At 37.0% G+C, this 25,855-nt stretch overlaps 1 protein-coding gene across 6 annotated transcripts in view; it reads left to right on the top strand.

Annotated features, from left to right (window-relative positions):
• Window positions 1–25,855, top strand: part of INVS (inversin) — a 224,476-nt gene that overhangs the window by 138,442 nt on the left and 60,179 nt on the right. For 5 of the 6 annotated variants that reach the window (XM_077140262.1, XM_077140265.1, XM_077140254.1 and 2 more), the window contains exons 4-5: window positions 11,791–11,964; window positions 25,081–25,248. In XM_077140262.1, the coding sequence (XP_076996377.1) occupies window positions 11,791–11,964; window positions 25,081–25,248 (342 nt within the window). The remainder of the gene's footprint in view (window positions 1–11,790; window positions 11,965–25,080; window positions 25,249–25,855) is intronic. The other variant, XM_077140261.1, reaches the window with a different exon arrangement.

Consider the following 25,855-nt stretch of genomic DNA (forward strand, 5'->3'; position numbering starts at 1 on the left):
CTTCTGTTTGCTTTGGGGTTAGTTTGTTGTTTTTTCTCAAGTTCCTCCAGGTAAACTATTAAGTCCTTGATTTTTGCTCTTTCTTTTTTTTTAATATAGGCACTTAGGGCAATAAATTTCCCTCTCATCACAGCCTTTGCCACATCTCATAAGTTCTGATATGTTGTATTCTTATTTTCATTTGTCTTCAGATAGCTACTGATTTCTCTAGCAAGTTCTCTGTTGACCCACTGGTTTTTTTAAGAAATAACTTCTAGAAATAAAAACAGTCATGAAATTTTTAAAACTCAATGGGCAGACTTAAACATGTCAAATACAATTAAAGAAAGACTAAAAAAAGTTGGAAATAGATTAGAAAAATGCAGAAAAGAGCAAAAAAGAAATGGAAAAGTGAAAGAGAAGCTGAGAAATATTGAGAACATGATTAGAAGATCAACACATTCTTATTCAAAAACATAATGGCTGAGAATTTCCCAAAACTAACGAAGGGCATGAATCCTCAGAGGAACGAAGCCTGACCAGTCTCAAAAAGGATAAATGAAAAATAAATCCTCCTTTAGATGTATTGTAGTAAAACCACAGAACACTAAGGACAAAGAGAATAATCTTTAAAATAATCAGAGAAGAAAAAGATAATTTACCTATCATATAAAGACTGGTATTAGACTCATAATGAACATCTTGACAGTATCAGTAGAGACCAAAAAACAGCACTGAGGGAAAATAACTGTTAAGCTAGAATTTGTTACCCACTTAAGCTGTCATCAAAGAATGATGATGTAATAAAAACATTTCTGTTCCAAGAAATGATGTTAGCACTAGCATATCAAAATGCTTTTAGCTTTCTTTCATGTCTATTGCCTCCTGGTCACAGAAGGGAAAAGGGAGTAGAAGGGCTATTCCAGCTACATCTGTCCCTTTTTGTCAGGAAAGTAAATTCCTCCTGGATGATTTCCTAAAAGCTTTCTCAAAATATTTATTCCTCAATCTCATCCCCTAGAACGTGTTACATGGCCACCTTTAACCCCAAAGAAGGTTGGAAGAGCAAATATTTGAATTCCAGAATCTGGAGTGGGAAGCAGCAAGAGAGAAAGGAGATGAGATATGGTCTTCTACCCAATTAGCAATAACTGCCACAATGATAAAATTATATCCAAACAGTTACAGAACTATAAGAAAGAATGAACAAATCTGTTTCTCAGTATGATTTATTGATATGTCTCTCAGAGATTTTTAAAACAGATTAAAACTAATGAGACTTTAATTATACCAGTTACAAACTTAATGAACCATATAAATAAGAAAATACACATTCATTTCAAGTACACATGGGATATTTAGAAAAATTGACCACATTCTAGTTCTCAACGCTAATCTTAAATTAAGAATTGATACCATACCGACTGTTCTCTAACTCAGTGTTGAAAATTAGAGAACAGTTTTAATATATGAAAAAAAATGTTTAGAAATTTCAGAACTTACTATGGAATATTTTATGATCCAGTGAAGAAATATAAATGGAAATAATATATTTTACACTGACGTATCATGAAAAGTCTACATGTTAAAACTTATGGGATGGAGATCGGGGCCAAGATGGCAGCTTAGTAAGGTGCGCGTGTCTTAGTTCCTCCTCCAGAACAACTACTAAATAACCAGAAACAGTACAGAACAGCTCCCGGAGCCACGACAGAGACCACACACACAGCGTACCCTAGTCTGGACCGGCTGGACCAGCTGCGAGACTCCGCAGTGGTGAGTTCCCTGAGCGGCGCGCACTTCCCCGGACCACGGCGGCTGGCGGCCAGCGCCCCTCCCTCACGGGTGGCTTCCTGGATGGCTGAGAGTCTCGGTGAGGCGAGTTCCCCAAGCCGCGGCGGCCGGTGGCCGGCACCCCTCCCTCGCAGGCGACTTCCTGGACTGGCCGCAAGGCTCAGATCAGCGAGTTCCCCAAGCTGCAATGGCTGAAGACCGGTGCCCCTCCCCCACAGGCAGCTTCCCGGAGGGAAAGGAAAGAGTCTCCAACAGTAGCAGGGACTGAGTCCAACCAAACACCAATAGTGGCATTAATAAACAAATTCTGAGTACTAAAAATAGGCCCCCAGCTCAGGCGAAACTGATCAAGGCAGAAGTCGCCGATTGGGCTAACTGAAAAAGAGGAAAGGGGGTGAAACAGAGCCTTCTGCAGCTGTTTCTATGGAGGCTTGGTCGCCTCTGGACTCAGCACCAGGATTCCACAGGTTGCAACTGCCCCAAACACAGAAACAGGCTGCTTTTCCTGAACCTTCCCCATGGGAGGGGTGAAATGCAACTCAGGTGGAATCCCTCTCTCAAGGAATTCAGATCCCAGGACTTCGCAATTTGAAGCCATTAAAACCAGCCTACACCCTTTCCTCTGTCTCCACCATGCACCCAGCAGGGAGAGCCTTCCACAGTTAAAGGAGCCACAACATCTTTTGCTAGTGGGACCCACAGACAGACAAACGCCACATACTGGGCAGGATAAGAAAAACAGAGCCCAGAGACTTCACAGGAAAGTATTTCAACCTACTGGGTCTCACACTCAGGGAAATCTGATTAAATGTCCAGACGCCAGCAAAAAATCACAAATCACACCAGGAAAACTGAAGATATGGCCCAGTCAAAGGAACAAACCAGTAGTTCAAATGAGATACAGGAGCTGAGACAACTAATTCTGAATATACGAACAGAAATGGAAAACCTCTTCAAAAACCAAATCAATAAATTGAGGGAGGACATGAAGAAGGCAAGGGATGAACAAAAAGAAGAAATGGAAAGTCTGAAAAAACAAATCACAGAACTTATGGGAATGAAAGATACAGTAGAAGAGATGAAAAAAACAATGGAAACCTACAATGGTAGATTTCAAGAGACAGAGGTTAGAATTAGTGAACTGGAGGATGGAACATCTGAAATCCAAAAAGAAACAGAAACTACAGGGAAAAGAATGGGAATGGGAAAATTTGAGCAGGGGCTCAGGGAATTGAATGATAATATGAAGCACACAAATATACGTGTTGTGGGTGTCCCAGAAGGAGAAGAGAAGGGAAGAGGAGGAGAAAAACTAATGGAAGAAATTATCACTGAAAATTTCCCAACTCTTATGAAAGACCTAAAATTACAGATCCAAGAAGTGCAGCGCACCCCAAAGAGAATAGATCCAAATAGGCGTTCTCCAAGACACTTACTAGTTAGAATGTTAGAGGTCAAAGAGAAAGAGAGGATCTTGAAAGCAGCAAGAGAAAAACAATCCATCACATACAAGGGAAACCCAATAAGACTATGTGTAGATTTCTCAGCAGAAACCATGGAGGCTAGAAGACAGTGGGATGATATATTTAAATTACTAAAAGAGAAAAACTGCCAACCAAGACTCCTATATCCAGCAAAATTGTCCTTCAAAAATGAGGGAGAAATTAAAACATTTTCAGACAAAAAGTCACTGAGAGAATTTGTGACCAAGAGACCAGCTCTGCAAGAAATACTAAAGGGAGCACTAGAGTCAGATATGAAAAGACACAAGAGAGAGGTGTGGAGAAGAGTGTAGAAAGAAGGAAAATTAGATATGATATATATAATACAAAAGGCAAAATGGTAGAGGAAAGTATTACGCAAACAGTAATAACACTAAATGTTAATGGACTGAATTCCCCAATCAAAAGACATAGACTGGCAGAATGGATTAAAAAACAGGATCCTTCTATATGCTGTCTACAGGAAACACATCTTAGACTCAAATAAACATAGGTTGAAAGTGAAAGGTTGGGAAAAGATATTTCATGCAAACAACAACCAGAAAATAGCAGGAGTAGCTATACTAATATCCAACAAATTTGACTTCAAATGTAAAACAATTAAAAGAGACAAAGAAGGATACTATCTACTGATAAAAGGAACAATTAAACAAGAAGACATAACAATCATAAATATTTATGCACCAAATCAGAATGCTCCAAAATACGTGAGGAATACACTACAAATACTGAAAAGGGAAATAGACACATCTACCATAATAGCTGCAGACTTCAATTCCCCGCTCTCATCAATGGACAGAACATCTAGACAGAGGATCAATAAAGAAACAGAGAATTTGAATATTACAATAAATGAGCTAGACTTAACAGACATTTATAGGACATTACACCCCACAACAGCAGGATACACCTTTTTCTCAAGTGCTCATGGATCATTCTCAAAGATAGACCATATGCTGGGTCACAAAGCAAGTTTCAACAAATTTAAAAAGATTGAAATCATACACAATACTTTCTCCGATCATAAAGAAATGAAGTTGGAAATCAATAATAGGCAGAGTGCCAGAAAATTCACAAATACATGCAGGCTCAACAACACACTCTTAAACAACCAGTGGGTCAAGGAAGAAATTACAAGAAAAATTAGTAAATATCTCGAGGCGAATGAAAATGAAAACGCAACATATCAAAACCTATGGGACGCAGCAAAGGCAGTGCTAAGAGGGAAATTTATTGCCCTAAATGCCTATATCAAAAAAGAAGAAAGGGCAAAAATTCGGGAATTAACTGTCCACTTGGAAGAACTGGAGAAAGAACAGCAAACTAACCCCAAAGCAAGCAAAAGGAAAGAAATTTAGAGCAGAAATAAATGAAATTGAGAACATGAAAACAATAGAAAAACTCAATAAGACCAGAAGTTGGTTCTATGATAAAATCAACAAGATTGATGGGCCTTTAGCAAGATTGACAAAAAGAAGAGAGAGGACGCAAATAAATAAGATCAGAAATGGAAGGGGAGACATAACCACTGACCTCACAGAACTAAAGGAGGTAATAACAGAATACTATGAACAACTTTATGCTAATAAATACAACAATGTAGATGAAATGGACAGGTTCCTAGAAAGGCATGAACAACCAACTTTGACTCAAGAAGAAATAGATGACCTCAACAAACCAATCACAAGTAAAGAAATTGAATCAGTCATTCAAAAGCTTCCCAAAAAGAAAAGTCCAGGACCAGACAGCTTCACATGTGAATTCTACCAAACATTCCAGAAAGAATTAGTACCAACCCTGCTCAAACTCTTCAAAAAAATTGAAGTGGAGGGAAAGCTACCTAATTCATTCTATGAAGCCAACATCACCCTCATACCAAAACCAGGCAAAGATATCACAAAAAAAGAAACTACAGACCAATCTCTCTAATGAATATAGATGCAAAAATCCTCATCAAAATTCCAGCAAATCGATTCCAGCAACACATTAAAAGAATTATACATCATGACCAAGTAGGATTCATCCCAGGTATGCAAGGATGGTTCAACATAAGAAAATCAATTAATGTAATACACCATATCAACAAATCAAAGCAGAAAAATCACATGATCATCTCAATTGATGCAGAGAATGCATTTGACAAGATTCAACATCCTTTCCTGTTGAAAGCACTTCAAAGGATAGGAATACAAGGGAATCCTTAAAATGATAAAGGGAATATATGAAAAACCCACAGCTAGTATCATCCTCAATGGGGAAAAATTGAAAACTTTCCCCCTAAGATCAGGAACAAGACAAGGATGTCCATTATCACCACTGTTATTCAACATCGTGTTGGAGGTTCTAGCCAGAGCAATTAGACAAGAAAAAGAAATACAAGGCATAAAAATTGGAAAGGAAGAAGTAAAACTATCACTGTTTGCAGATGATATGATACTATACGTCGAAAACCCTGAAAAATCCACAGCAAAGCTACTAGAGCTAATAAATGAGTACAGCAAAGTAGCAGGTTACAAGATCAACATTCAAAAATCTGTAGCATTTCTATACACTAGTAATGAACAAGCTGAGGGGGAAATCAAGAAACGAATTCCATTTACAATTGCAACTAAAAGAATAAAATACTTAGGAATAAATTTAACTAAAGAGACAAAAGACCTATACAAAGAAAACTACAAAAAACTGTTAAAAGAAATCACAGACGACCTAAATAGATGGAAGGGCGTACCATGTTCATGGATTGGAAGATTAAATATAGTTAAGATGTCATTTCTACCTAAATAGATTTACAGATTCAACGCAATACCAATCAAAATCCCAACAACTTATTTTTCAGAAATAGAAAAACCAATAAGCAAATTTATCTGGAAGGGCAGGGTGCCCCAAATTGCTAAAAGTATCTTGAGGAAAAAAAACAAAGCTGGAGGTCTTGCACTGCCTGACTTTAAGGCATATTATGAAGCCACAGTGGTCAAAACAGCATGGTACTGGCATAAAGATAGATATATCGACCAATGGAATCGAATAGAGTGCTCAGATATAGACCCTCTCATCTGTGGACATTTGATCTTTGATAAGGCAGTCAAGCCAACTCACCTGGGACAGAACAGTCTCTTCAATAAATGGTGCCTAGAGAACTGGATATCCATATGCAAAAGAATGAAAGAGGACCCGTTTCTCACACCCTATACAAAAGTTAACTCAAAATGGATCAAAGGTCTAAACATTAGGTCTAAGACCATAAAACAGTTAGAGGAAAATGTAGGGAGATATCTCATGAATCTTACAATTGGAGGTGGTTTTATGGACCTTAAACCTAAAGCAAGAGCACTGAAGAAAGAAATAATAAATGGGAGCTCCTCAAAATTAAACACTTTTGTGCATCAAAGAACTTCATCAAGAAAGTAGAAAGACAGCCTACACAATGGGAGACAATATTTGGAAACGACATATCAGATAAAGGTCTAGTATCCAGAATTTATAAAGAGGTTGTTCAACTCAACAACAAAAAGACAGCCAATTCAATTACAAAATGGGAAAAAGACTTGAACAGACACCTCTCAGAAGATGAAATACAGATGGACAAAAGGCACATGAAGAGATGCTCAATGTCCCTGGCCATTAGAGAAATGCAAATCAAAACCACAATGAGATATCATCTCACACCCACCAGAATGGCCATTATCAACAAAACAGAAAATGACAAGTGCCGGAGAGGATGTGGAGAAAGAGACACACTTATCCACTGTTGGTGGGAATGTCAAATGCTGCAACCACTGTGGAAGGCAGTTTGGCGGTTCCTCAAAAAGCTGAATATAGAATTGCCATACGACCCAGCAATACCATTGCTAGGTATCTACTCAGAGGACTTAAGGGCAAAGACACAAACGGACATTTGCACACCAATGTTTATAGCAGCGTTATTTACAATTGCAAAGAGATGGAAACAGCCAAAATGTCCATCAACAGAAGAATGGCTAAACAAACTGTGGTATATACATATGATGGGATATTATGCAGCTTTAAGACAGAATAAACTTATGAAGCTTGTAATAACATGGATGGACCATAGAACATTATGCTGAGTGAATCCAGCCAAAAACTAAAGGACAAATACTGTATGGTCCCACTGATGTGAACCGACATTCGAGAATAAACTTGGAATATGTCATTGGTAACAGAGACCATCAGGAGATAGAAATAGGGTAAGATAATGGGTAATTGGAGCTGAAGGGATACAGACTGTGCAACAGGACTGGATACAAAATCTCAGAAATGGACAGCACAATACTGCCTAATTGTAATGTAATTATGTTAAAACACTGAATGAAGCTACATCTGAGGTATAGTTTTTTTTATTATTTTATTTTTATTTCTTTCTCTCTATTATCATTTTATTTCTTTTTCTGTTGTCTTTTTATTTCTTTTTCTAAATCGATGCAAATGTACTAAGAAATGATGAATATGCATCTTGTGATGATATTGGAAATTACTGATTGTATATGTAGAATGGAATGATTTCTAAATGTTGTTAGTTAATTTTTTAATTAATAAAAAAACTTATGGGATGCAACTAAATAAATTAAGAAAAAAAAGAAACTGAAAATTAATGGGTTAAGCATCCAACTTTAGAAGTTAGAAAAACTAGAATATTCCAAAGAAGTAAAGAAAAGGAAATAACAAAGGACGAAAATGTATAAAAAATAAACAAAAGAGAACAAAAGCAAATACTGATTCTCCGAAAAGACTACAAAACAGAAAGATGTCCTTTCTTTCATTAAATAGGAACTTGAATGCTAGGTGAAATGTTTGGATTTTATCTTAGGGATTATGGATGTCCACTGACTTTCTTTTTTTTAATTCAAGAAGAAGAATGAGTATTAGATTCAGCAACCTTTCAGAAGGTTGCTCCTTTGACTATATGAAGGATGGTTTGCAGGGGGGAAAAAATAGAGACAGGAGAACCAGTTAAGTGACTTTAGCAGTAATCGTTCAGGTGAGTATAATGAAGGCCTGAAACGAGTAGTGACAGTGGAAGGGAATCGAGTAGATGTAGGCCTGAAACTTAGTAAGGGAGATTCTACAGCACTTGGTTATTGAGTAGATATTGATGAAGAGGCCAGGAAGAGAGAGGATCAAAGTATAAGCTGCCCCCTACCTACATCTCCAACTTGATCTTCTTTCTTCTCTACATTCACTATAACCACAGCTCTATTTTTAGAAGTCTTTTAAATTCCTATGTTCTTTCTCACCTTATAATATTTGCCCATACTGCTCCTTTTATCTATAATGCTCTTTCCCTGATCTTCTCCAACTACTACTCACTTTTTGGACATTAGCTTTAATATAACATCCTCCAAGAAGTCTTCCTGAGTCCCCTCAAATTAGATGAGGGCTTCCTAGGGTGTGATCCCATTGCATTTATTTGCAGTAGTCAGCAGACTAATACAATGTTTGTCTTCCCCACCTAGACTGTGAGCCCTATGAGGACAGAGACCTATTAGATTCATTCACTAAAGGATCTCCAATACCTAGTAAACACGTAGTAGATGCTTAAAAATATGTGTAAAGTGAGTGAATAAATGAAAAGGAGCAGGCAGGATAAGTTATTTCATTGTAAATCCTCTACAACCAACAAGGCATACAGGTTGGTCCATCACTAAAAAGCATCCATTTTATTCAGAGCCAATAATTTGGAAGATAGGGTAAAATATTTCTTTACTATACCTGTCAGTTTCTTTTCAGTCCATGTGAAGTCTCCCTGTCTAATATAGACACTCATACACTTTTGTGGGTCCCTGTTTCCTACTCTTGTTCTTTCTTATCTTTACCCTTTTTTTTTTTTTGCTGTATAATTCCATTTATATGAAATTCTAGAAAAGGTAAATCTATTCTATTTTGACAGAAAACAGATCAGTAGTTGCCTAGGGTAGGAGGTTTTTGGGGTTAATTGTAAAGGGATACAATGGAACTTTTAGGGGTGCTGGTAGTTAGTTACATGGAGATGTACATTTGTAAACACTTGTCAAACTGTACCCCTAAAAGGGATATATTTTATTATATGTAAATTATATCTCCATAAGGTTGGTTTTTAAAGTCTAAAGAGGGAGCAGTGGAATATTTAGAAGAAATCTCCTGTGGCCACGTGAGGCTTCTGAGCAGGGAGATGAGGTGGGGTGTAGGTCCACGCAGCTCTAGATGGAAGGGAGTGAGGAAAGTACAGATACAGGTGTTTATGCATTTGGTGATGGGGAGTTGAGGGAGTCCAGGGCTAAATCTTCTGTTTCTCTGTAAGAGAGGTAATATCCTGTCCTGCTGAGGATACAAGTGGAAAAGGTTTGAGGCGAGAAGAGATTTGAAAGAGATGTAGAGAATAGGAGGGCATGGAGAAGAGAGACATGGGGTAGACATTCAGGACATTTTTGAGCACCCCATGAAGTTGGTGATCATGAATTTCTGGCGGTTTCCACCTGTTCCTCTTAATGATATTTAACTCCAGAATTGCTTGGCTGCCTGAGTGTGGGATGTGAAGAAAGCAAGGTACTAAGTTCATCTGGGTATGGGGCTTTGTACGGTGGCTGCAAGGAAAGGGACAGAGAAGGAAGCAAGAGAGGGACTAAAATAATGTACTAAAGATTTGAAGCAGAGAGAAATGTTTAAATTAGCTATTTTAGAGGTGGAGCAACCTGTGACATAGTTGTAAGTATAAGGAAATAACATAAATTTACAAAAAAAACAGCAAGAAAATGCTGGAGCTGGGGTTTTCTGATTCTGTGTCCCAAGTCTGTGTTACTGCTTTTTCTTTTTAAGTCTCTGAAATGACGAAGACCTTGATTTCAGAATCCCAAAGCAGGCTGTGAGATCCAACATTGAAAAACAAAAAAAAGAAATGGAGCTGTTTCAGAAAAGTCAGGCTGAAATACAAGTGGTTCTGTTGGAGACCAGAATGAAGGTTTCAGGAATAGTTGCATTTAGAACTATTATAATAGTTGCCATTATAATCAGAATTGGGAGAGAAAGATAACGCATGAAGTAGGCAGAGAACTTAAATCATGTGATACGATTTGGTCACGTTAACTTTGAAGCGTCTGTTGCCAAGTATATAGAAGATTCCAATCAGAATTGGAAATATGAAACTGGGTCTCAGGAAAGATCTCCAAAGAACTATTTATACAGGGTTTTGCTTTGTTTCAGAATGCAACACACCAGAGACAGATTGGCTTTCAATAAAAGGGGGTTAGTTAACATATAGTTCTTCAGAGGAAAGGCAGCTAACTTTCAACTGAAGTTCTTGCTTACATGGGAAGGCACAGGGCGATCTCTGCTGACCTTCTCTCCAGGCCTCTGGATTCCAACAGCTTTCAGGGTGATTCCTTTCTGTATCTCCAAAGGCCTGGGCTGAGCTGCGAGTGCTGAGCTGCGAGTGCTGAGATGAGGTATGCTGAGCTGCTTGGGCTGTGCTACCTTAAGCTCTCTCATTTAAGCACCAGCCAATTAAATCAAGCATCATTCATTGCAGCAGGCATGCCTCCTAGCTGACTGCAGATGTAATCAGCAACAGATGAGGTTCACATGCTATTGGCTCATGTCCACAGCAATAGAACTAGGCACCTTCCTTCATCTGGCCAAATTGACACCTGACTCTAACTACCACATTATGTAACGGTTAGCCTGGATCCCCACCACTGCATTCATTCAGCCCTTGTAGCTAAGCTTCTTTATCCAGATGGGTTGATTCTAAACAAGTTGCAAAGCTTACTTGTTATGGAAAGTATTGGCTGCAAATAGACAGACCTACAGTAACCTCTGGATTTGGTATTTAGTTGACCTTTTGAGTCTGGGACTCAAAGCTTGAATAAACTGTCTCTATGTTACTTGTCTAGTGAATAGTTCTCTGGTACAAGTAAGGTAGAAACAATTTATAGTCTCTTCAAGAAAACTAACCACACACACATTACTAACCAGATGACTGTGAACAAAACAGGTAAGCCCTTTGAATTTCAGTTCCCTTACCTATAAAGTTGGGTTTAAAAAGCAGTGCTTACTTTACCCAGTTGTTGCTGCTACTAGACAGCAGTTTGGAAGTACATCCAAAACCTTAAAATGTACAAACTCCATTGTTCTAGTAATTTGATTACTTCTAACATCCTTTTGAAAAAATTAAGAAGAATACAACTTTGTGAAAAAAGTATACTAGCAGTATTTCCTATATAAGCAAAATATTGGAAACATTGAAATATCTACTAATTTAAACAGAACATGTTGCCATAACATAATGAAATATTGACCAGCCATTATGTAAACTACATGCATTTAGTAAATGGTTGGAAGGAAACACAGAAAAGGAAAACAATTGACATCTTAGAGTAGAGGAATTATAAGTATTCTTCCTTTTATTACTTTCTCTGAAAATTATCATTCTAACAGAATAATTAAAATTCTTAAAACATTTTAAAATTTAAAGTTTTTTGTGGCAAACTAAGTATCTTCTTACTGTCTCTTGTGTTTTATTTAGGGAAATTATCGTTTCATGAAACTCTTACTCACACGCAGAGCAAACTGGATGCAGAAGGACTTAGAAGAGATGACTCCTTTGCACTTGACGACCCGACACAAGAACCCTAAGTGTTTGGCGCTTCTGTTAAAATTTATGGCACCAGGAGAAGTGGATACACAAGACAAAAACAAGGTGATGGATTTTCAAAATCAAGGGCGCACAAGAGCAGAAGGCAAATACTTCTTTTTTACTGTGAAAGCTCAAGGAAGAATGCTTAAATTACCACCCACACACATGGTAAAACAATTCCAAATCTACATGCACACCAGGAAAGTATTTCACTAAATTCAGTTATTTTATCCTCAGTGCAGCCACATGTGGGAGGTGGTATCTTTTTACAGATGAAGAAACTGAAGTCAGGAAGCTGAAAATTTTCTCCAAGGTCCAAGTGATAGAACTAGAATTCAAACTCAGGTCTGTCCGACTACAAAATCAAATCCAGTAGTTGATACCTAGTTAAGCTAAAGATGTTTAGACTTCTGGTGGCTACTGCATAGTGCTTTAATGGCCTGGGCTTTGGTATCAGACTGCTTGGGTTTAAATTTAGAAGACACCACTTACTAGTTCTGTTCTTGGGTAAATTGCTTAACTCCTCTTATGTCTCAATTTTCTCATATGTAAAAAAGGAAGAATAGAGTCTTTGAAGATTAAATAAGAGTATAAACAGTGCCCAAAGCATAAGATACTGTCAATAAACATTAGCTATAAAACAAATATTATTAGCTTCTTTTTGGTTATAATATCTACTCTGGCATTTCTTGTTAGGATCTGTCATCTTCTGTTTTCTTTTTTTTCTTCTGTTTACTTGAATTTAAAAAAAAAACTTTTTTTAGAGAAATTGTAGGTTTACAGAAAATCATGCAGAAAATACAGTTCTGATTTATGCCTCTATTATTAACTCTTTACATTTGTTTACATTAGTTTAGTACCTTTGTTACAATTGATGAAATAATGTTATTATACTATATATAATTATTATACTGTATATTATTGTTATATATGTAACCCATAGATCACATTAGGGTTCACTGTGTTATACAGGCCTATGGATTTCTTAAAATCTTTTATACCAGTAACATATATACAAACTAAATTTTCACCTTTAAACACATTCACTTATATAATTCATTGGTGTAAATTACATTCACAATGTTGTGTAACCATCTCCACCATCCATTACCAAAACTTTTCCACCATCCCCAACACAAACTCTGTATCAAATATGCATCGATTCCCTTTTCTCTGCCCCTGCCTTAGCCTCTGGTTAACTGTATTCTGGTTTCTGACTGTATGAATTTGCTTATTCTACCTCATATCAGTGAGATGTGTCCATTGTTGCCTAGCTTATTTCACTCAACATGATGTCTTTATGGTTCAGCCATGCTGTGTCATGTATCAAAACTCCATTCCTTTATACAACCGAATATTCCATTGTGTGTGTGTGTGTGTGTGTATGTGTACATGCCACATTTTCTTTGTCCATTTGTTGGTTAATGGGCACTTGGGTTGCTTCCATCTTTTGGCAGTTGTGAATAATTCCACTATGAACATCATTGTGAAAATCTTTATTCGGTTCCCTACTTTCAATTCTTTTGGGTATATACCTAGAAGTAGGATTATAATCCTGTAGTTTACTTTCTGTCTTCCATAGCAGCTGCACCATCTTACATTCCCGCTGACAATGAATGAGTATTCCTATTTCTCTACATCCTCTCCAGCACTTGTAATTTTCTATGTTTTTAATAGTGTGCATTCCAGTCGGCATAAAATGGTATTTCATTGTGGTTTTCATTTGCATTTCCCTAATAGCTAATGATGATGTACATGTTTTCATGTGCTTTTTGTCCATTTGTATGTATTCTTTGGAGAAATGTCTATTTGAGTCCATTGCCCATGTTTTTTTTAGTGAAGTTGTAGATTTACAGAAAAATCATGCATAAAATACAATTCATGAAAGAACATTTTCAAAAAATTAACTATAGTACATATATCATTTACATCATTAAAAAAATAACTATAGTACATCATATTAACTATAGTACATCATTTACAATATAGATGATTTGTTTGTTTTGTAAATTCCTATATTATGTTCCCTTTTAGCCACATTCAAATAAATAATTCATTGCTGGTAATTAACATTTACAATATTGTAATACCATCACCACCATCTGTAACCGAAAGTTTGTGGTTTTTTAATCAGGTGGTTTGTCTTTTTGTTGTCAAGTTGTAGGATTTGTTTATATATGGATACAAAACCCTTTTCAAATATGTGGTTTTCAAGTATTTCCTGCCATTCTGGAAGTTGTCTTTTTACTTTCATAATGAAGTCCTTTGATGCACGAAAGTTTTTAGTTTTGCTGAAGTCCTATTTCTCTATTTTTTCTTTTGTTACTTGTGTTTTTAGAATAAAGTCTTGCCTAAGACAAGGTCCTAAAATGCTTCCCTGTTTTTTCTTCTAAGGATTTTATAGCTTCAGTTCTTATATTTGGTTTTGATCCATTTTGAGTTTATTTTTGTATATGGTGTGACTTATGGGTCCACCTTATTTCTTTTGCATATGGAGGTCCAGTTTTCCTATCACAGTCATTGTAGAGACTGTTCTTTCCCCATTGAATGAACTCGACATCCTTGATCAAAATCAGTTGGCCATATATGTGAAGGTTTATTTCTGAACTCTGAATTCAGTTCCATTGTTCTAAATGTCTTGTTCTTGTGCCAGTACCATGCTATTTTGACTACTGTAACTTTGTGATAAGTTTTTAAATTGGCAAGTGTGATTCTTCCGATTTTGTTCTTCTATTTCAAGATGGTTTAGGCTATTTAGAGCCTCTTACCCTTCCATATGAATGTGATGATTGTCTTTTCCATTTCTACAAATTCATCTATTGAAATTTTTATTGGAATTGCATTGAATCTGTAAATTGCTTTGGGTTGAATTGTCATCTCAATATTTAGTCTTCCAGTGCATGAATACAGAATGTCTTTCCATTTATTTAAGTCTTCTGTAACATGTTTTAGCAGTGTTTTTTAGTTTTTCATGTAATAAGTCCTTTACATCCTTGGTGAAATTTATTCCTAGATATTGATTCCTTTAGTTGCTATTATGAATGGATTTTTTCCCTTGATTTATTCTTCAGATTGTTCATTACTAGTGTATAGAAACAATATTGATTTTTGCTTGGTGAGCCTACACCCACCAATTTACTGAATTCATTTATTACCTCTAGTAGCTTTGTTGTGAATTTTTCAAGATTTTCTGTATGTATGATTGTATCTATGCAAACAGGTAAAGTTTTACTTCCTCCTTTCCAATTTGGATGCTGTTTCTTTTTTTCTTTTAAGGGAGTAAAAATTTTTATTGAGAAGTAAAATCTGTAAAAATGTCCTTAATACAAAAATGTGAGCTTCAGCTACTATCAGATTTGTTCTGTTGCAATGCTAGACTTACGAGAGTAAGTTTTCAAGTGTGTAAAATGTGTCTTAGCTAAGAAAAGGATTTTAATGATCAGATCTCTTTCTTCCTCGCTTAGATTAAGTAGGGTGGCTGATTCAGCCAATTTTGTTTTTAATTTGTGGAATTCTGGCATGTTGTTCCTGAAAAACAGATAATTGCATGATTTGTCCCACATACAGTCATCGTAGCTTACTACCAAGATGTCACAGGCTATACAAAGCGAATGGTTCTATGTTCTCTGTGAAGTATTCGTTCTAGTACCACATGGAGCAGTGCTTCCACCAAGGTGCACCACACTACAGATTTTACCAAGGCCTTGAATGGAAGAACTCACAGATGTATTACTTGAAGATTTAGGTTTTAATTGATCAGTGTTTTTGTCAAAGTTGGGCTCTTCAACTATTTCATTAAGAATATTGTCAAGGTCATCTTCTTTTAAAAATGTTTCTGTTGATCTGCTCCTGCTTTTGCACATGTGCATGCCAGCCTACTAGGACATCTTTTTGTTTATTTTTTGTACCTAACTGTTTTGACTAGAACTTCTAGTAGAATGTTATAAAAACAGTGGTGACGGTTGGCATTCTTGCCTGTTCCTGATCTAAGAGGAAAAGCTTTCAGTCTTTCACTATTGAGTATGATGTTAGCTGTGGGGGGTTTTTTTATGTGCTATTTATCATATTGAGGGATTATCCTTCTGTCTCTAGTTTTCTAATTGTTTTTATCATGAATGGGTGCTGGATTTGTCAAGTACATTTTCTGCAACAATTGAGGTAACATATGGGTTTTTTCTTTGTTCTATTAATATAATATTTTACATCAATTGATTTTATGTTGAGTCACCCTGCACCCTAGGAAAAGGTCCCACCTAAATACGGTCTGTAATTCTTTTATTGTGCTATTGGATTTGATTTGCTAATATTTTCTTGCAGATTTTTGCATCTATATTCATAAGATATGTTGGTCTGTAATTTTCTTTTCTTGTGATATGTTTTTCTGGATTTGGTATTAGGGTGATATTAGCCTCATAGAATGAGTTAGGAAGTTTTCCCTCGTGTATTGGTCAGGGTTCCCTAGGGAAACAGAACCAACAGAATATAAATATATATGTATATCATGTGAATATTAATAGATTTTTATAAGAATTGTCTCATGTGACTGTGGAACGGGCATGTTCAAATTCCTTAGGACAGGCCACAAGCAGAGAACTCTGATGAAGGTTTTTGGTGAATTCCCCAGGAGAAGCCTGCTAAAGTAGAGATGGAAATTTTCTCTTCTGACTGCTGAAATCATCACTTCTCCTTTTAAGGCCTTCAACTGACTAAATGAGACTTCTCTCATTGTTGAAGGCAGTCTCCTCAGTTGATTATAGAGGTAATCAGCCATAAATGCAATCAATTTTTAAATTTAAATCTACAAAACATCCATACAATAACAATCAGGCCAGTGCTTGTTTGACCAAACAACTGGCCAAGCATATCTACTTCTTGTCAACTTGGCACCAATGAACATCTTATACCATACGTAATCTCTAGAAAACAGTAACAGCCATATTTGCACCTAACTATGCACAACTGTCTTGCTTACAACTGGAAATGCATTAACTCTCCCCATTAACTCTTAGTAGATAGTACTAAGAGATATCCTAGGGGATCTCCTGTACTCTAAGTGAACTCTTCTTCACCACTGTTGTGTAGTTGCAGTCCTGTTTCCCTTTGATAGTCAGGGTCAATCACCCCAGCCAGTATAGTAATTCCTTTCTTTGCCTGTTGATTTAGTGGCATAAGGATCCTGAAATAGCCAAGTGACAGTTTTAACTTCCAGGTCAGTGGAATTATTATTGTGTCTCTTGGTGGAAGCATTCCTCCTTTTGAAACTGAACCCTGTAGACCAGTGGAGCTTAAAGTTTCCTAGTGGATTACTAGGAGTAATAGTGAGTGGTTCCACTCCCACTTCCATTCCTTAATTCCTGAACCCCTCAATCCTGGCTGTGGAAGAAATAGAAGCATAGAGTGGACACTGATGTAGAGCATACACAGCCTCCTGGAGAATGTTGTCCCATCCGTTCAAGGTATTTCCACTTTGTTGGTGCCATAATTGATTCTTCAAAAGGCCATTCCACCATTCTATCCATCTGCTTCAGGATAATGGGAAACATGGTAAGACCAGTGAATTTCATGAGGATGTATCCATTCCTGCACTTCCATTGCTCTGAAATACATTCCTTGATCAGAGGCAATGCCATGTGGAATACCATAGTGGTGGAGAAGACCACTAAATCCACGGATGGTAGTCCTGGCAGATGCATTGCATGCAGGGATGACAAATGATTATCTGAAGATTGTGTCTGTTCCAGTTAGTAAAAAACACTGCCCCTTCCATGATGGAAGTGGTCGAGTATTATCAACCTGTCGCCAGGTAGCAGGCTGATGACCTTGGGGAATGGTGCCATATCAAGGACTGAGTAGTGGTTTCTTCTGCTGACAGATTGAGCACTCACCAGTGGCTGTAGCCAGATCAGCCTTGGTGAGTGGAAGTCCATTGTTACTGAGCTTATACATAACCTCCATCCCTACTACAATGGCCACTTTGCTCATGAGCTCCTTAGGCAGTAACAGGAGTTGCTAGGGAAGGAGGCCAACTGGTATACACAAAATAGTCAACTTATCCAGTTGATTATTAATAACTTACCCATGGTAAGTATTCACATGAGATACAAATATCTTTATATCTTTTTCCCCACTCAGAAATGTCTGTCCACAAACCTCTTCCCCACATGTCTTTGTTACCAGTTTTCCAGCCATTTTCCTTGCTAGTCCATGATCATCCAGCCAAACCATTGGCAACTATCCGTAAATTAGAACACAAATGCACCTCGAGCCATTTTTTCTTTCAAGCAAAATGAACAACCAGGTGCACTACTCGAAGTTCCACCCACTGGGAGAATTTCCCTTCACCACGGAAACTGTCCACTTATGGGTGCAACTGTCCACTTATGGGTGGTCCCTGTTTATCATGCAGAATCATCTGTAAACCAGGCCTGAGTTTTCTCTTCCTCAGTCTGTTGATCATAACATAGACTCTATATAAGGCCATACCTGTGGGCTGGGAAAGAGAAGGTAATGTGGCAGGAATGGGGGCCATGGACATTTGGGCCACTTCCTCATGTAATTTATTTGTTCTTTAAGGACCTACTTATCCCCTATCTCATATATACCACTTCCATTTTATGATGGAGTGCTGCTGTGCATGCCCACTTATAACTTGGCAGGTCAGACAATACTCAGCCCATGATAGGCAACTCAGGTCTTATGGTAAGTTGGTAGCCCTTGGTTAAGTGTTCAGTCTCTACTAAGGCATGGTAGCAGGCTAAATGTGCTTTCTCATAAAGAGAGTAGCTATCTGCAGAGGGTGGCGAGGCTTTGCTCCAAAATCTGCATTGTGACTCTCATGTAGGGTCCTGCCAAAGGCTCCAGACAGCATCTGTTTTTGCCACTGACACTTCCAGCACTATTGGAGGTGGACCCATTGCTGAGCCTCCTCTTCTTGCAGTCCCCACTAAAAACTAGCAGCTTTTTTGGGTCACTTGATTTATGGACCAGAGTAGCACACCCAAATGAGGAGTGTATTGTCTCCAAAGTCCAAAGAGTCCAACTAGGTGCCTCTTTGTCAGTTGCAGAAGCGACCACGTGCAATAGTTTATCCTATATCTTAAAGGGATATCTCAACATGCCCCACACCACTGGATACCTAGAAATTTCACTGAGATGGAAGGACCTTGAATTTTTGTTGGATTTCTCTCCTATTTTCTGACATGCAAATTCCTTACCTTTAAGTCTAGAGTAGTTCCTACTTCTTGCTTACTAGGTCATATAAACATGATATCACCAATATAATGGACCATTATGATGTCTTGTGGCAGGGAGAGAAGTCAAGTTCCCTGTGAACTAGATTATGAGATAGGGCTAGAGAGTTGATATACCCCTGAGATAGGACAGTGAAGGTGTATTACTGGCCTTGCCAGCTGAAAGCAAACTGTTTCTGGAGGTCTATACTAACAGCAATTGAGAAAAAGCATCTACCAGATCAATAGCTGCATATTAAGTACTAGAGGATGTGTTGATTTGCTCAAGTAATAATAGTACATCTGGCACAGGAGTTTCAATTGGAGTCACCACCCAGCTAAGTTTACGATAATCCGCTGTCATCCTCCAAGATCTATGTATTCTGCACAGGCCAACTAGGAGAGTTGAATGGAGATATAGTGAGAATCACCACCCCTGCATCCTTCAAGTCTTTAATGCTGTATCCCCTAGCAAACCCCCAGGAATCCAGTATTGCTTTTGAGTTACTATTTTGCAGGGTAAGGGAAGTTTTCTTGGCTTCCATTTGGCCTTTCCTATCATAATAGCCTTTACTCCCCAAGTCACAGAACTAATGTGGGGATTATGCCACTTGCTAAGTATGCCTGTTCCAGTTATGCATTCTGGAACTGGGGAAATAACCACAGAATGTGTGTAGGGACACGCTGGACCCACTGTGGGACAGACCTAAGCCAAAACTCTATTGATCACCTGGCCTCCATAAGTCCCTGCTCTAAACGGTTGACCACAGTGACATTTTGCGTCTCTGGAATTAATATCACTTCTGAGCCAATATCTAATAATCCCCAAAATATCAGCCATAGATACAATCAATTTACTGGTGATTTAAATCCACAGAATATACTCACAGTAACAATCAAACCAGTGCTTGCTTGACCAAACAACTGGACAATATAACCTGACCAAGTTGACACATGGATTTAACCATTACACCTCTTCAGTTTTGGGGAGAGAGTTTGAGCACTATTAGTATTAATTCTTCTTGGGATGTTTGGTAATATTTACCAGTGAAGCCATCTGATCCTGGGCTTTTCTTTTGGGGAGGTTTTTGATGACTGATTCAATCTCTTTATTATTGGTCTGTTGAGATCTTCTATTTCTTCTTGAGTCAGTGTAGGAAGTTTGTGTCTTTCTAGGAAATTGTCCGTTCCTTCTAGGAATGGACATCTAGGTTATATAATTTGCTGGGGAACAGTTGTTCATCATTATCCTCTTATAATCCTCTTTATTTTTGTGGGTTCAGTAGTAATAATCCCCCTTTTCATTTCTGATTTAATTATTCATGTCTACTTTCTTTTTTTCTTTGTCCTTCTACCTAAAGGTCTGTTGACTTTATTGATTTTTCAAAAACCAAATTTTTATTTCACTACTTCTCTCATTATTTTTCTTATCCTCATTGATAAGATCCTCATTGATAAGATTGATAAGATCCTCTTTGATCTCCAGTCTCTTTATTACCTCCTTACTTCTACTCACTTTGGGTTTATTTTGTTTTTTTATCAGATCCTCCAGTTGTGGGATTAGATCTCTGATTTGAGATCTTTCTTCTTAACTGTAAATATTTAGAGCTATAAATTTTCCCCTAAGTACCTCCTTTGCTGTATACCATAAGTTTTGATATATATAGTTTTCATTTTCATTTGCCTCAAGATAATTTCCTAATTTCCCTTTTGATTTTTTTTTTTTTTTGACCCACTGGCTAAGAGTGCATTGTTTTATTTCCACATATTTTCTGTTTCTCCCTTAGTGGTTTATTTCTAGCTTCATTCCAGTGTGGTCACAGAAGAAACATTTTATGATTTTAATATATTTAAATGTATTGCAACTTGTTTTATGACCTAACATACGGTCTATCCTGGAGAATGATCCATGTGCACTAGAGAAGAATGTGTATTGTGCTACCATTGGGTGAGGTATTCTATATATGTCTGCTAAGTCTAGTTGGTTTATAGTATCATTCCTGTCTTCTGTTTCCTTATTGATTGTCTGTCTAGATGTTCTATGATTATTGAAAGTGCTGTATTGAAATCTCCTACTATTAATGTAGAGCTGTCAATTTCTCCCTTCAAATCTGTCAATATTTTCTTCATATATTTTGGGACTCTGCAATTACTTCATATATATTTATAATTATGTCTTCTTCTTGAATTGACCCCTTTAACAATCTAGAGTAATTTCTTTGTCCCTCATAACAATTTTTTTATTTAAAATATGTTTTATCAGACATTAGTATAGCTATCTCAGCTCTTTTTTAAAAAGTTACTATTTATTTGCATAGTATATTCTTTTCCATCTTTTCACTTTCAGCCTACTCGTGTCTTTGAATTTAAAGTAAGTCCTGTATAAACAACATATAGTTGGATCATACTTTTTGTCCATTCTGCCAGTTTCTCCCTCTTGACCAGAGCATTTAATCCATTTAAATTTAAAGTAACTACTGATAATGTAGGACTTTGTTCTGGCATTTTTCTATTTGGCCTTCATATGTCTTATATGTCTTTTGTCCCTAAATTTTTCCATTAATGCCTACTTTCATGTTTATTTGATATTTTTGCAGTAACATTTTGAGTCCCCTCTCATTTTTCTGTATATATTTTCCATGTATTTTGTTTGTGGTCCATGAGGCTAAAATTTAACATCTTAAATCTATTACAATCACATTTTATTTTATACCACTTAATTTCATATACTGTTCCTATACCTCTCTGTCCCCTTATATTTTTTGTACTTGTTACAAATTATATCTTTAAACATTTTATTTCCAAAACAATAGATTTATCATTACTTTTTATACATTTCCATTTTAGAACCTATAAGAAGTAAAAAATGGAATTACAGACCAAAAAATATAAAACAATATTATTAGCTTTTAATATTACCTGTATGGTTACTTTATTAGAGGTCTTTATTTCTTTATGCTGCTTTGATCCATTGTCTAATATCCTTTCCTTTCAGTCTTGATAGCTTGTCCTTTGTGATCAGTCCTAGGTTTGTGACCTTGCTTTGCAATCTTCAGTCCCAAAATCAGGATTCCTGGACATGAATCTCCAGCCCTAAGAGAGTACAACCTACTGTCAGATGTCCCTGCCCCCCCCCCCCCACCCCTGGAAAGTGGAGTGCTGCTATTACAAATACTTAAAAATGTAGAAACAGCTTTAGAATACAGTAATGGTTTGAGGCTGGAAGAATTATGAGGCACTTTTTAGAAAAAAAAAAAAAAGCCTGGATTGCTTTGAAGAAACTGTCAGTAGAAATGTGGACATTAAAGGCACATCCAATGAGCTTTAGAAGGAAATGACAATCTTTCCTATAAAATGGCAGAATACTTAGATTTCCAAGCTAAGTGAAAATATACAGCCTAGCTTACCCTTGTAGGTTATAGTGAAATGAGAGAGGAAAGACATAATCTGAGAATTATACTCTTAAGCAAAATGGAGCCAAAAATTTATTATTTTGAATATTCTCAGCCTATTCAGACAGTGTGTTCTGAAACTCAGGCTAGAGACAATTCTATCGGATCTCACTTAGCTTTCAGGAATGAGTCTCCAGAGGAAAGGGCTCCATGTGAGGTTTAACTGAACAACTCTTTGCTAAAGGGTGTGCATGAATACAAATCCAGTCAAACATCTTAGTGGAAGTCAGGACTGGAAATGCAGTTATCCAGGAAGGACCTGTGGAAAGTCCTTTTGTCTAATAGTTTGAGTCCCTTTGAACTGTACACAGACAGTTTCTGCAAAATTTTATGAACAGAATTACTACCAGCTTGGACTGAAAAGGTCAGATAAAGGATGAATTGAAGGAAGAATTACTTCAAGGGAACCAAGAAAGCAAAGATCTGGACTGAAAAGATCTCCTCAGGCCAAGAGAGCGGGTGGACCCACGTGTGTGAAAAGGTCAAGTTCATACCTTTGTTTGGAGGGGACAGATCATTTGCCCCTATGCATGCAGGGGGTGGTCTTATGCCCCGATGTTCTAGAGGAATCCCATCACCCCAGTGCTGTGAGATGATGGGGTCTATGCCCCAGCATTCCACAAGAGCCTGGCTACCATCCCTATACTCAGAGAGGGTGAGTATTCAGAAGAGAGCATGGCCTCTCTGCATGCATCTGGAAAGCATGAGGCTGCTGACCTGCAGGCACAGAGGAAAAAGCCTATTCCTGAGATGATTCCAGACCTTGAAGTCTAATGGAGTTTGCACTGCTGGATTTCAGACTTTCTTGGGACCCGTGACCCCTGTTTTCCTTCCTGTTTCTCCCTTCTGTAATGGAATGCCAATCCATTTTCTGTCTCACCATTGTATTCTGGACGCAAATAACTTGTTTTCCAGGTTTCACAGGTTGACCAGACAGAGAGGAATTTTGCTCCAGGATGGACCAGTTCCGTAACTGATTTTGATAAAACTTTGTGTTTAGCATTATTACTGAAATGGCTCAAGGCTTTGGCACATTGTGATGGAATGACTATATTTTGCGTATGGGAAGACTATGTCTTTGAGGGTCTAAGGGTGAACTATGAATCCCAGAAAAAAAATATGTTCTTAACGTAACCCATTTTTGTGGGTGTGAACCCATTGCAGACAGGATCTCTTAAAAATGTTAATCCTATTACTGGAGGCTGTATGAAGAGAAAGCAAAAATGTGGAGGAGCAGAAGCTGAAAATCAACAGAACCCAGAAGAAAAAGGAGAGAACAGCACCATGTGATGGGAAGGCCAAGGAACCCACCATTTCTGGCAAGCCGGAACGTGTCTCACCCCAGGAGGAAGCAAGTCTTCTAGCCTCTGAAACCATGAGCCAATAAATGCCTATGTTTAAGCCAACCCCTTATGTTCTACTTGTCAGAGTAACTGAGAAATTAAGCGTGAAACACTACATTTTATTGAAAATGTACTCATAAGCAATTAATAATTGGTATTAGATTTGTGATGTTTTTATTCTGCAACTGTAACTAAACAAATAGTAATGAATTAAATAGTGATTTTCCATATTTAATGCCTATATGCACACTTTGAATGAATGCCATATATCAGTATTTTAAGTTTTTAAATGAAACAAATTAGTTTGCTTCTTGCTTGTTAAATTATCTAATTCTAGATTGGATTGATGACAGTGCTGTTCACAAGGAATAATATCTAAAAGATCCCATGTTTTTCCTTAATAAACTCCTAGTAGGGAAACCAGTCTTACAGAAGTATGTTGATGAGAAAGGAGAAAGATTTTAAAGCAATTTCAGCAAGTTCAGGATGATCATCTTTCTAAAATGATCTTTTATCTAACATAAGGCATTATCTAAAATAGAGCAAGGGTTGCTAGTTTTTCAAAATTTATCTTTTCATCAATAGCCAAGTCTAACAATTTAAAATTGTGACCTGTAAAATTATAGTGAAATTTACATTTATATTTTGATATGAGGAATGGATTCTAGATCCATGAATTTCTTATGCATAATTCTTATTTTTGATAGATATCAAAATTCAGAAGACTCTGTAAAATACCTAAGATACTTGATAATATAACCAGATGTACAATGTCAAGATCATCACTTACTTTACTGATAATTATTCATAAATTATGAGACTGTTTTTCTCTTTCTCAGTATTATCATTTATTAGAACTTGATGGCCTAAAAGTCTATCATGATTAAAGAGGCCAGATTCTGAATTCAGACTGCTTGGTTAAATTCTCAGTTTGGCCACTTACTACCTGAATGTCCTTGGAGAAGTTACTAATCCTTCTTGTGCCTCAGTTTCCTCATCAGTCACATACAAATTAAAAAGAGTACTTAGCTCCCAGAGATGTCATGATGATGTGAGATAAAATATATCAAGCTCTCAGAACAGTGTCTGTCACATGATAAAAGCCTGGGACATGTTAGTTCTGGTTATTGTTTGAGAATGTCTCAATTTTTACAGCAAACAGCTCTGCACTGGAGTGCCTACTACAATAACCCTGAGCATGTGAAACTGCTCATTAAGCATGATTCCAACATTGGGATTCCAGATGTCGAAGGCAAGATCCCACTTCACTGGGCAGCCAACCATAAAGATCCAAGTGCTGTTCATACAGTGAGATGCATTCTGGTGAGTACAATGGTCTGCTAGACCTGGATGGCCTTTAAAAATACTTTTATTATATAATATTCACTATATACAAATGCATATATGACATATGTGCATATTATGATGGAAAAGAATTCCACAAACATGAGGACTCATCACTCAAGAAATAGAATATTTTTACAACATTATTTAAGTCTGCATAGAAGTTTCCCATGTGCCAATTTTCTCAAAGATATTCTTTCCCGCAGTGCCACACCCATATGTGTCTGCATCAGTTGCTATTCTGAAATAATATTTATCAGTCCCCAGTTTTGTTTTATAATTGTTTTTATTAAATGGTGAACAGATACAAATAAATATTTTAAAAATCTATATAAGATTTAAAGAATAAGGAAACAACAAATACTCGTGATCTCACCACCAAATTTAAGAAAAAAGTACTTTATCGATTACCTTTAAAGTCCCTGAATGTGGTACCTGCCAGTATCGTTTTGTTCCCTCCTCTCTTAGAGGTAATCATTATCTTCAATTTTGTGTTTATCATTCCACTGATTTTTATTATAGTTTTACCACATATATTTGTATCTCTAAACAATTTTATCATTTAATCTTTTATGTTTTTTTACTT

Source organism: Tamandua tetradactyla, chromosome 2, assembly GCF_023851605.1.
Source record: "Tamandua tetradactyla isolate mTamTet1 chromosome 2, mTamTet1.pri, whole genome shotgun sequence".
NCBI lineage: Eukaryota > Metazoa > Chordata > Mammalia > Pilosa > Myrmecophagidae > Tamandua > Tamandua tetradactyla.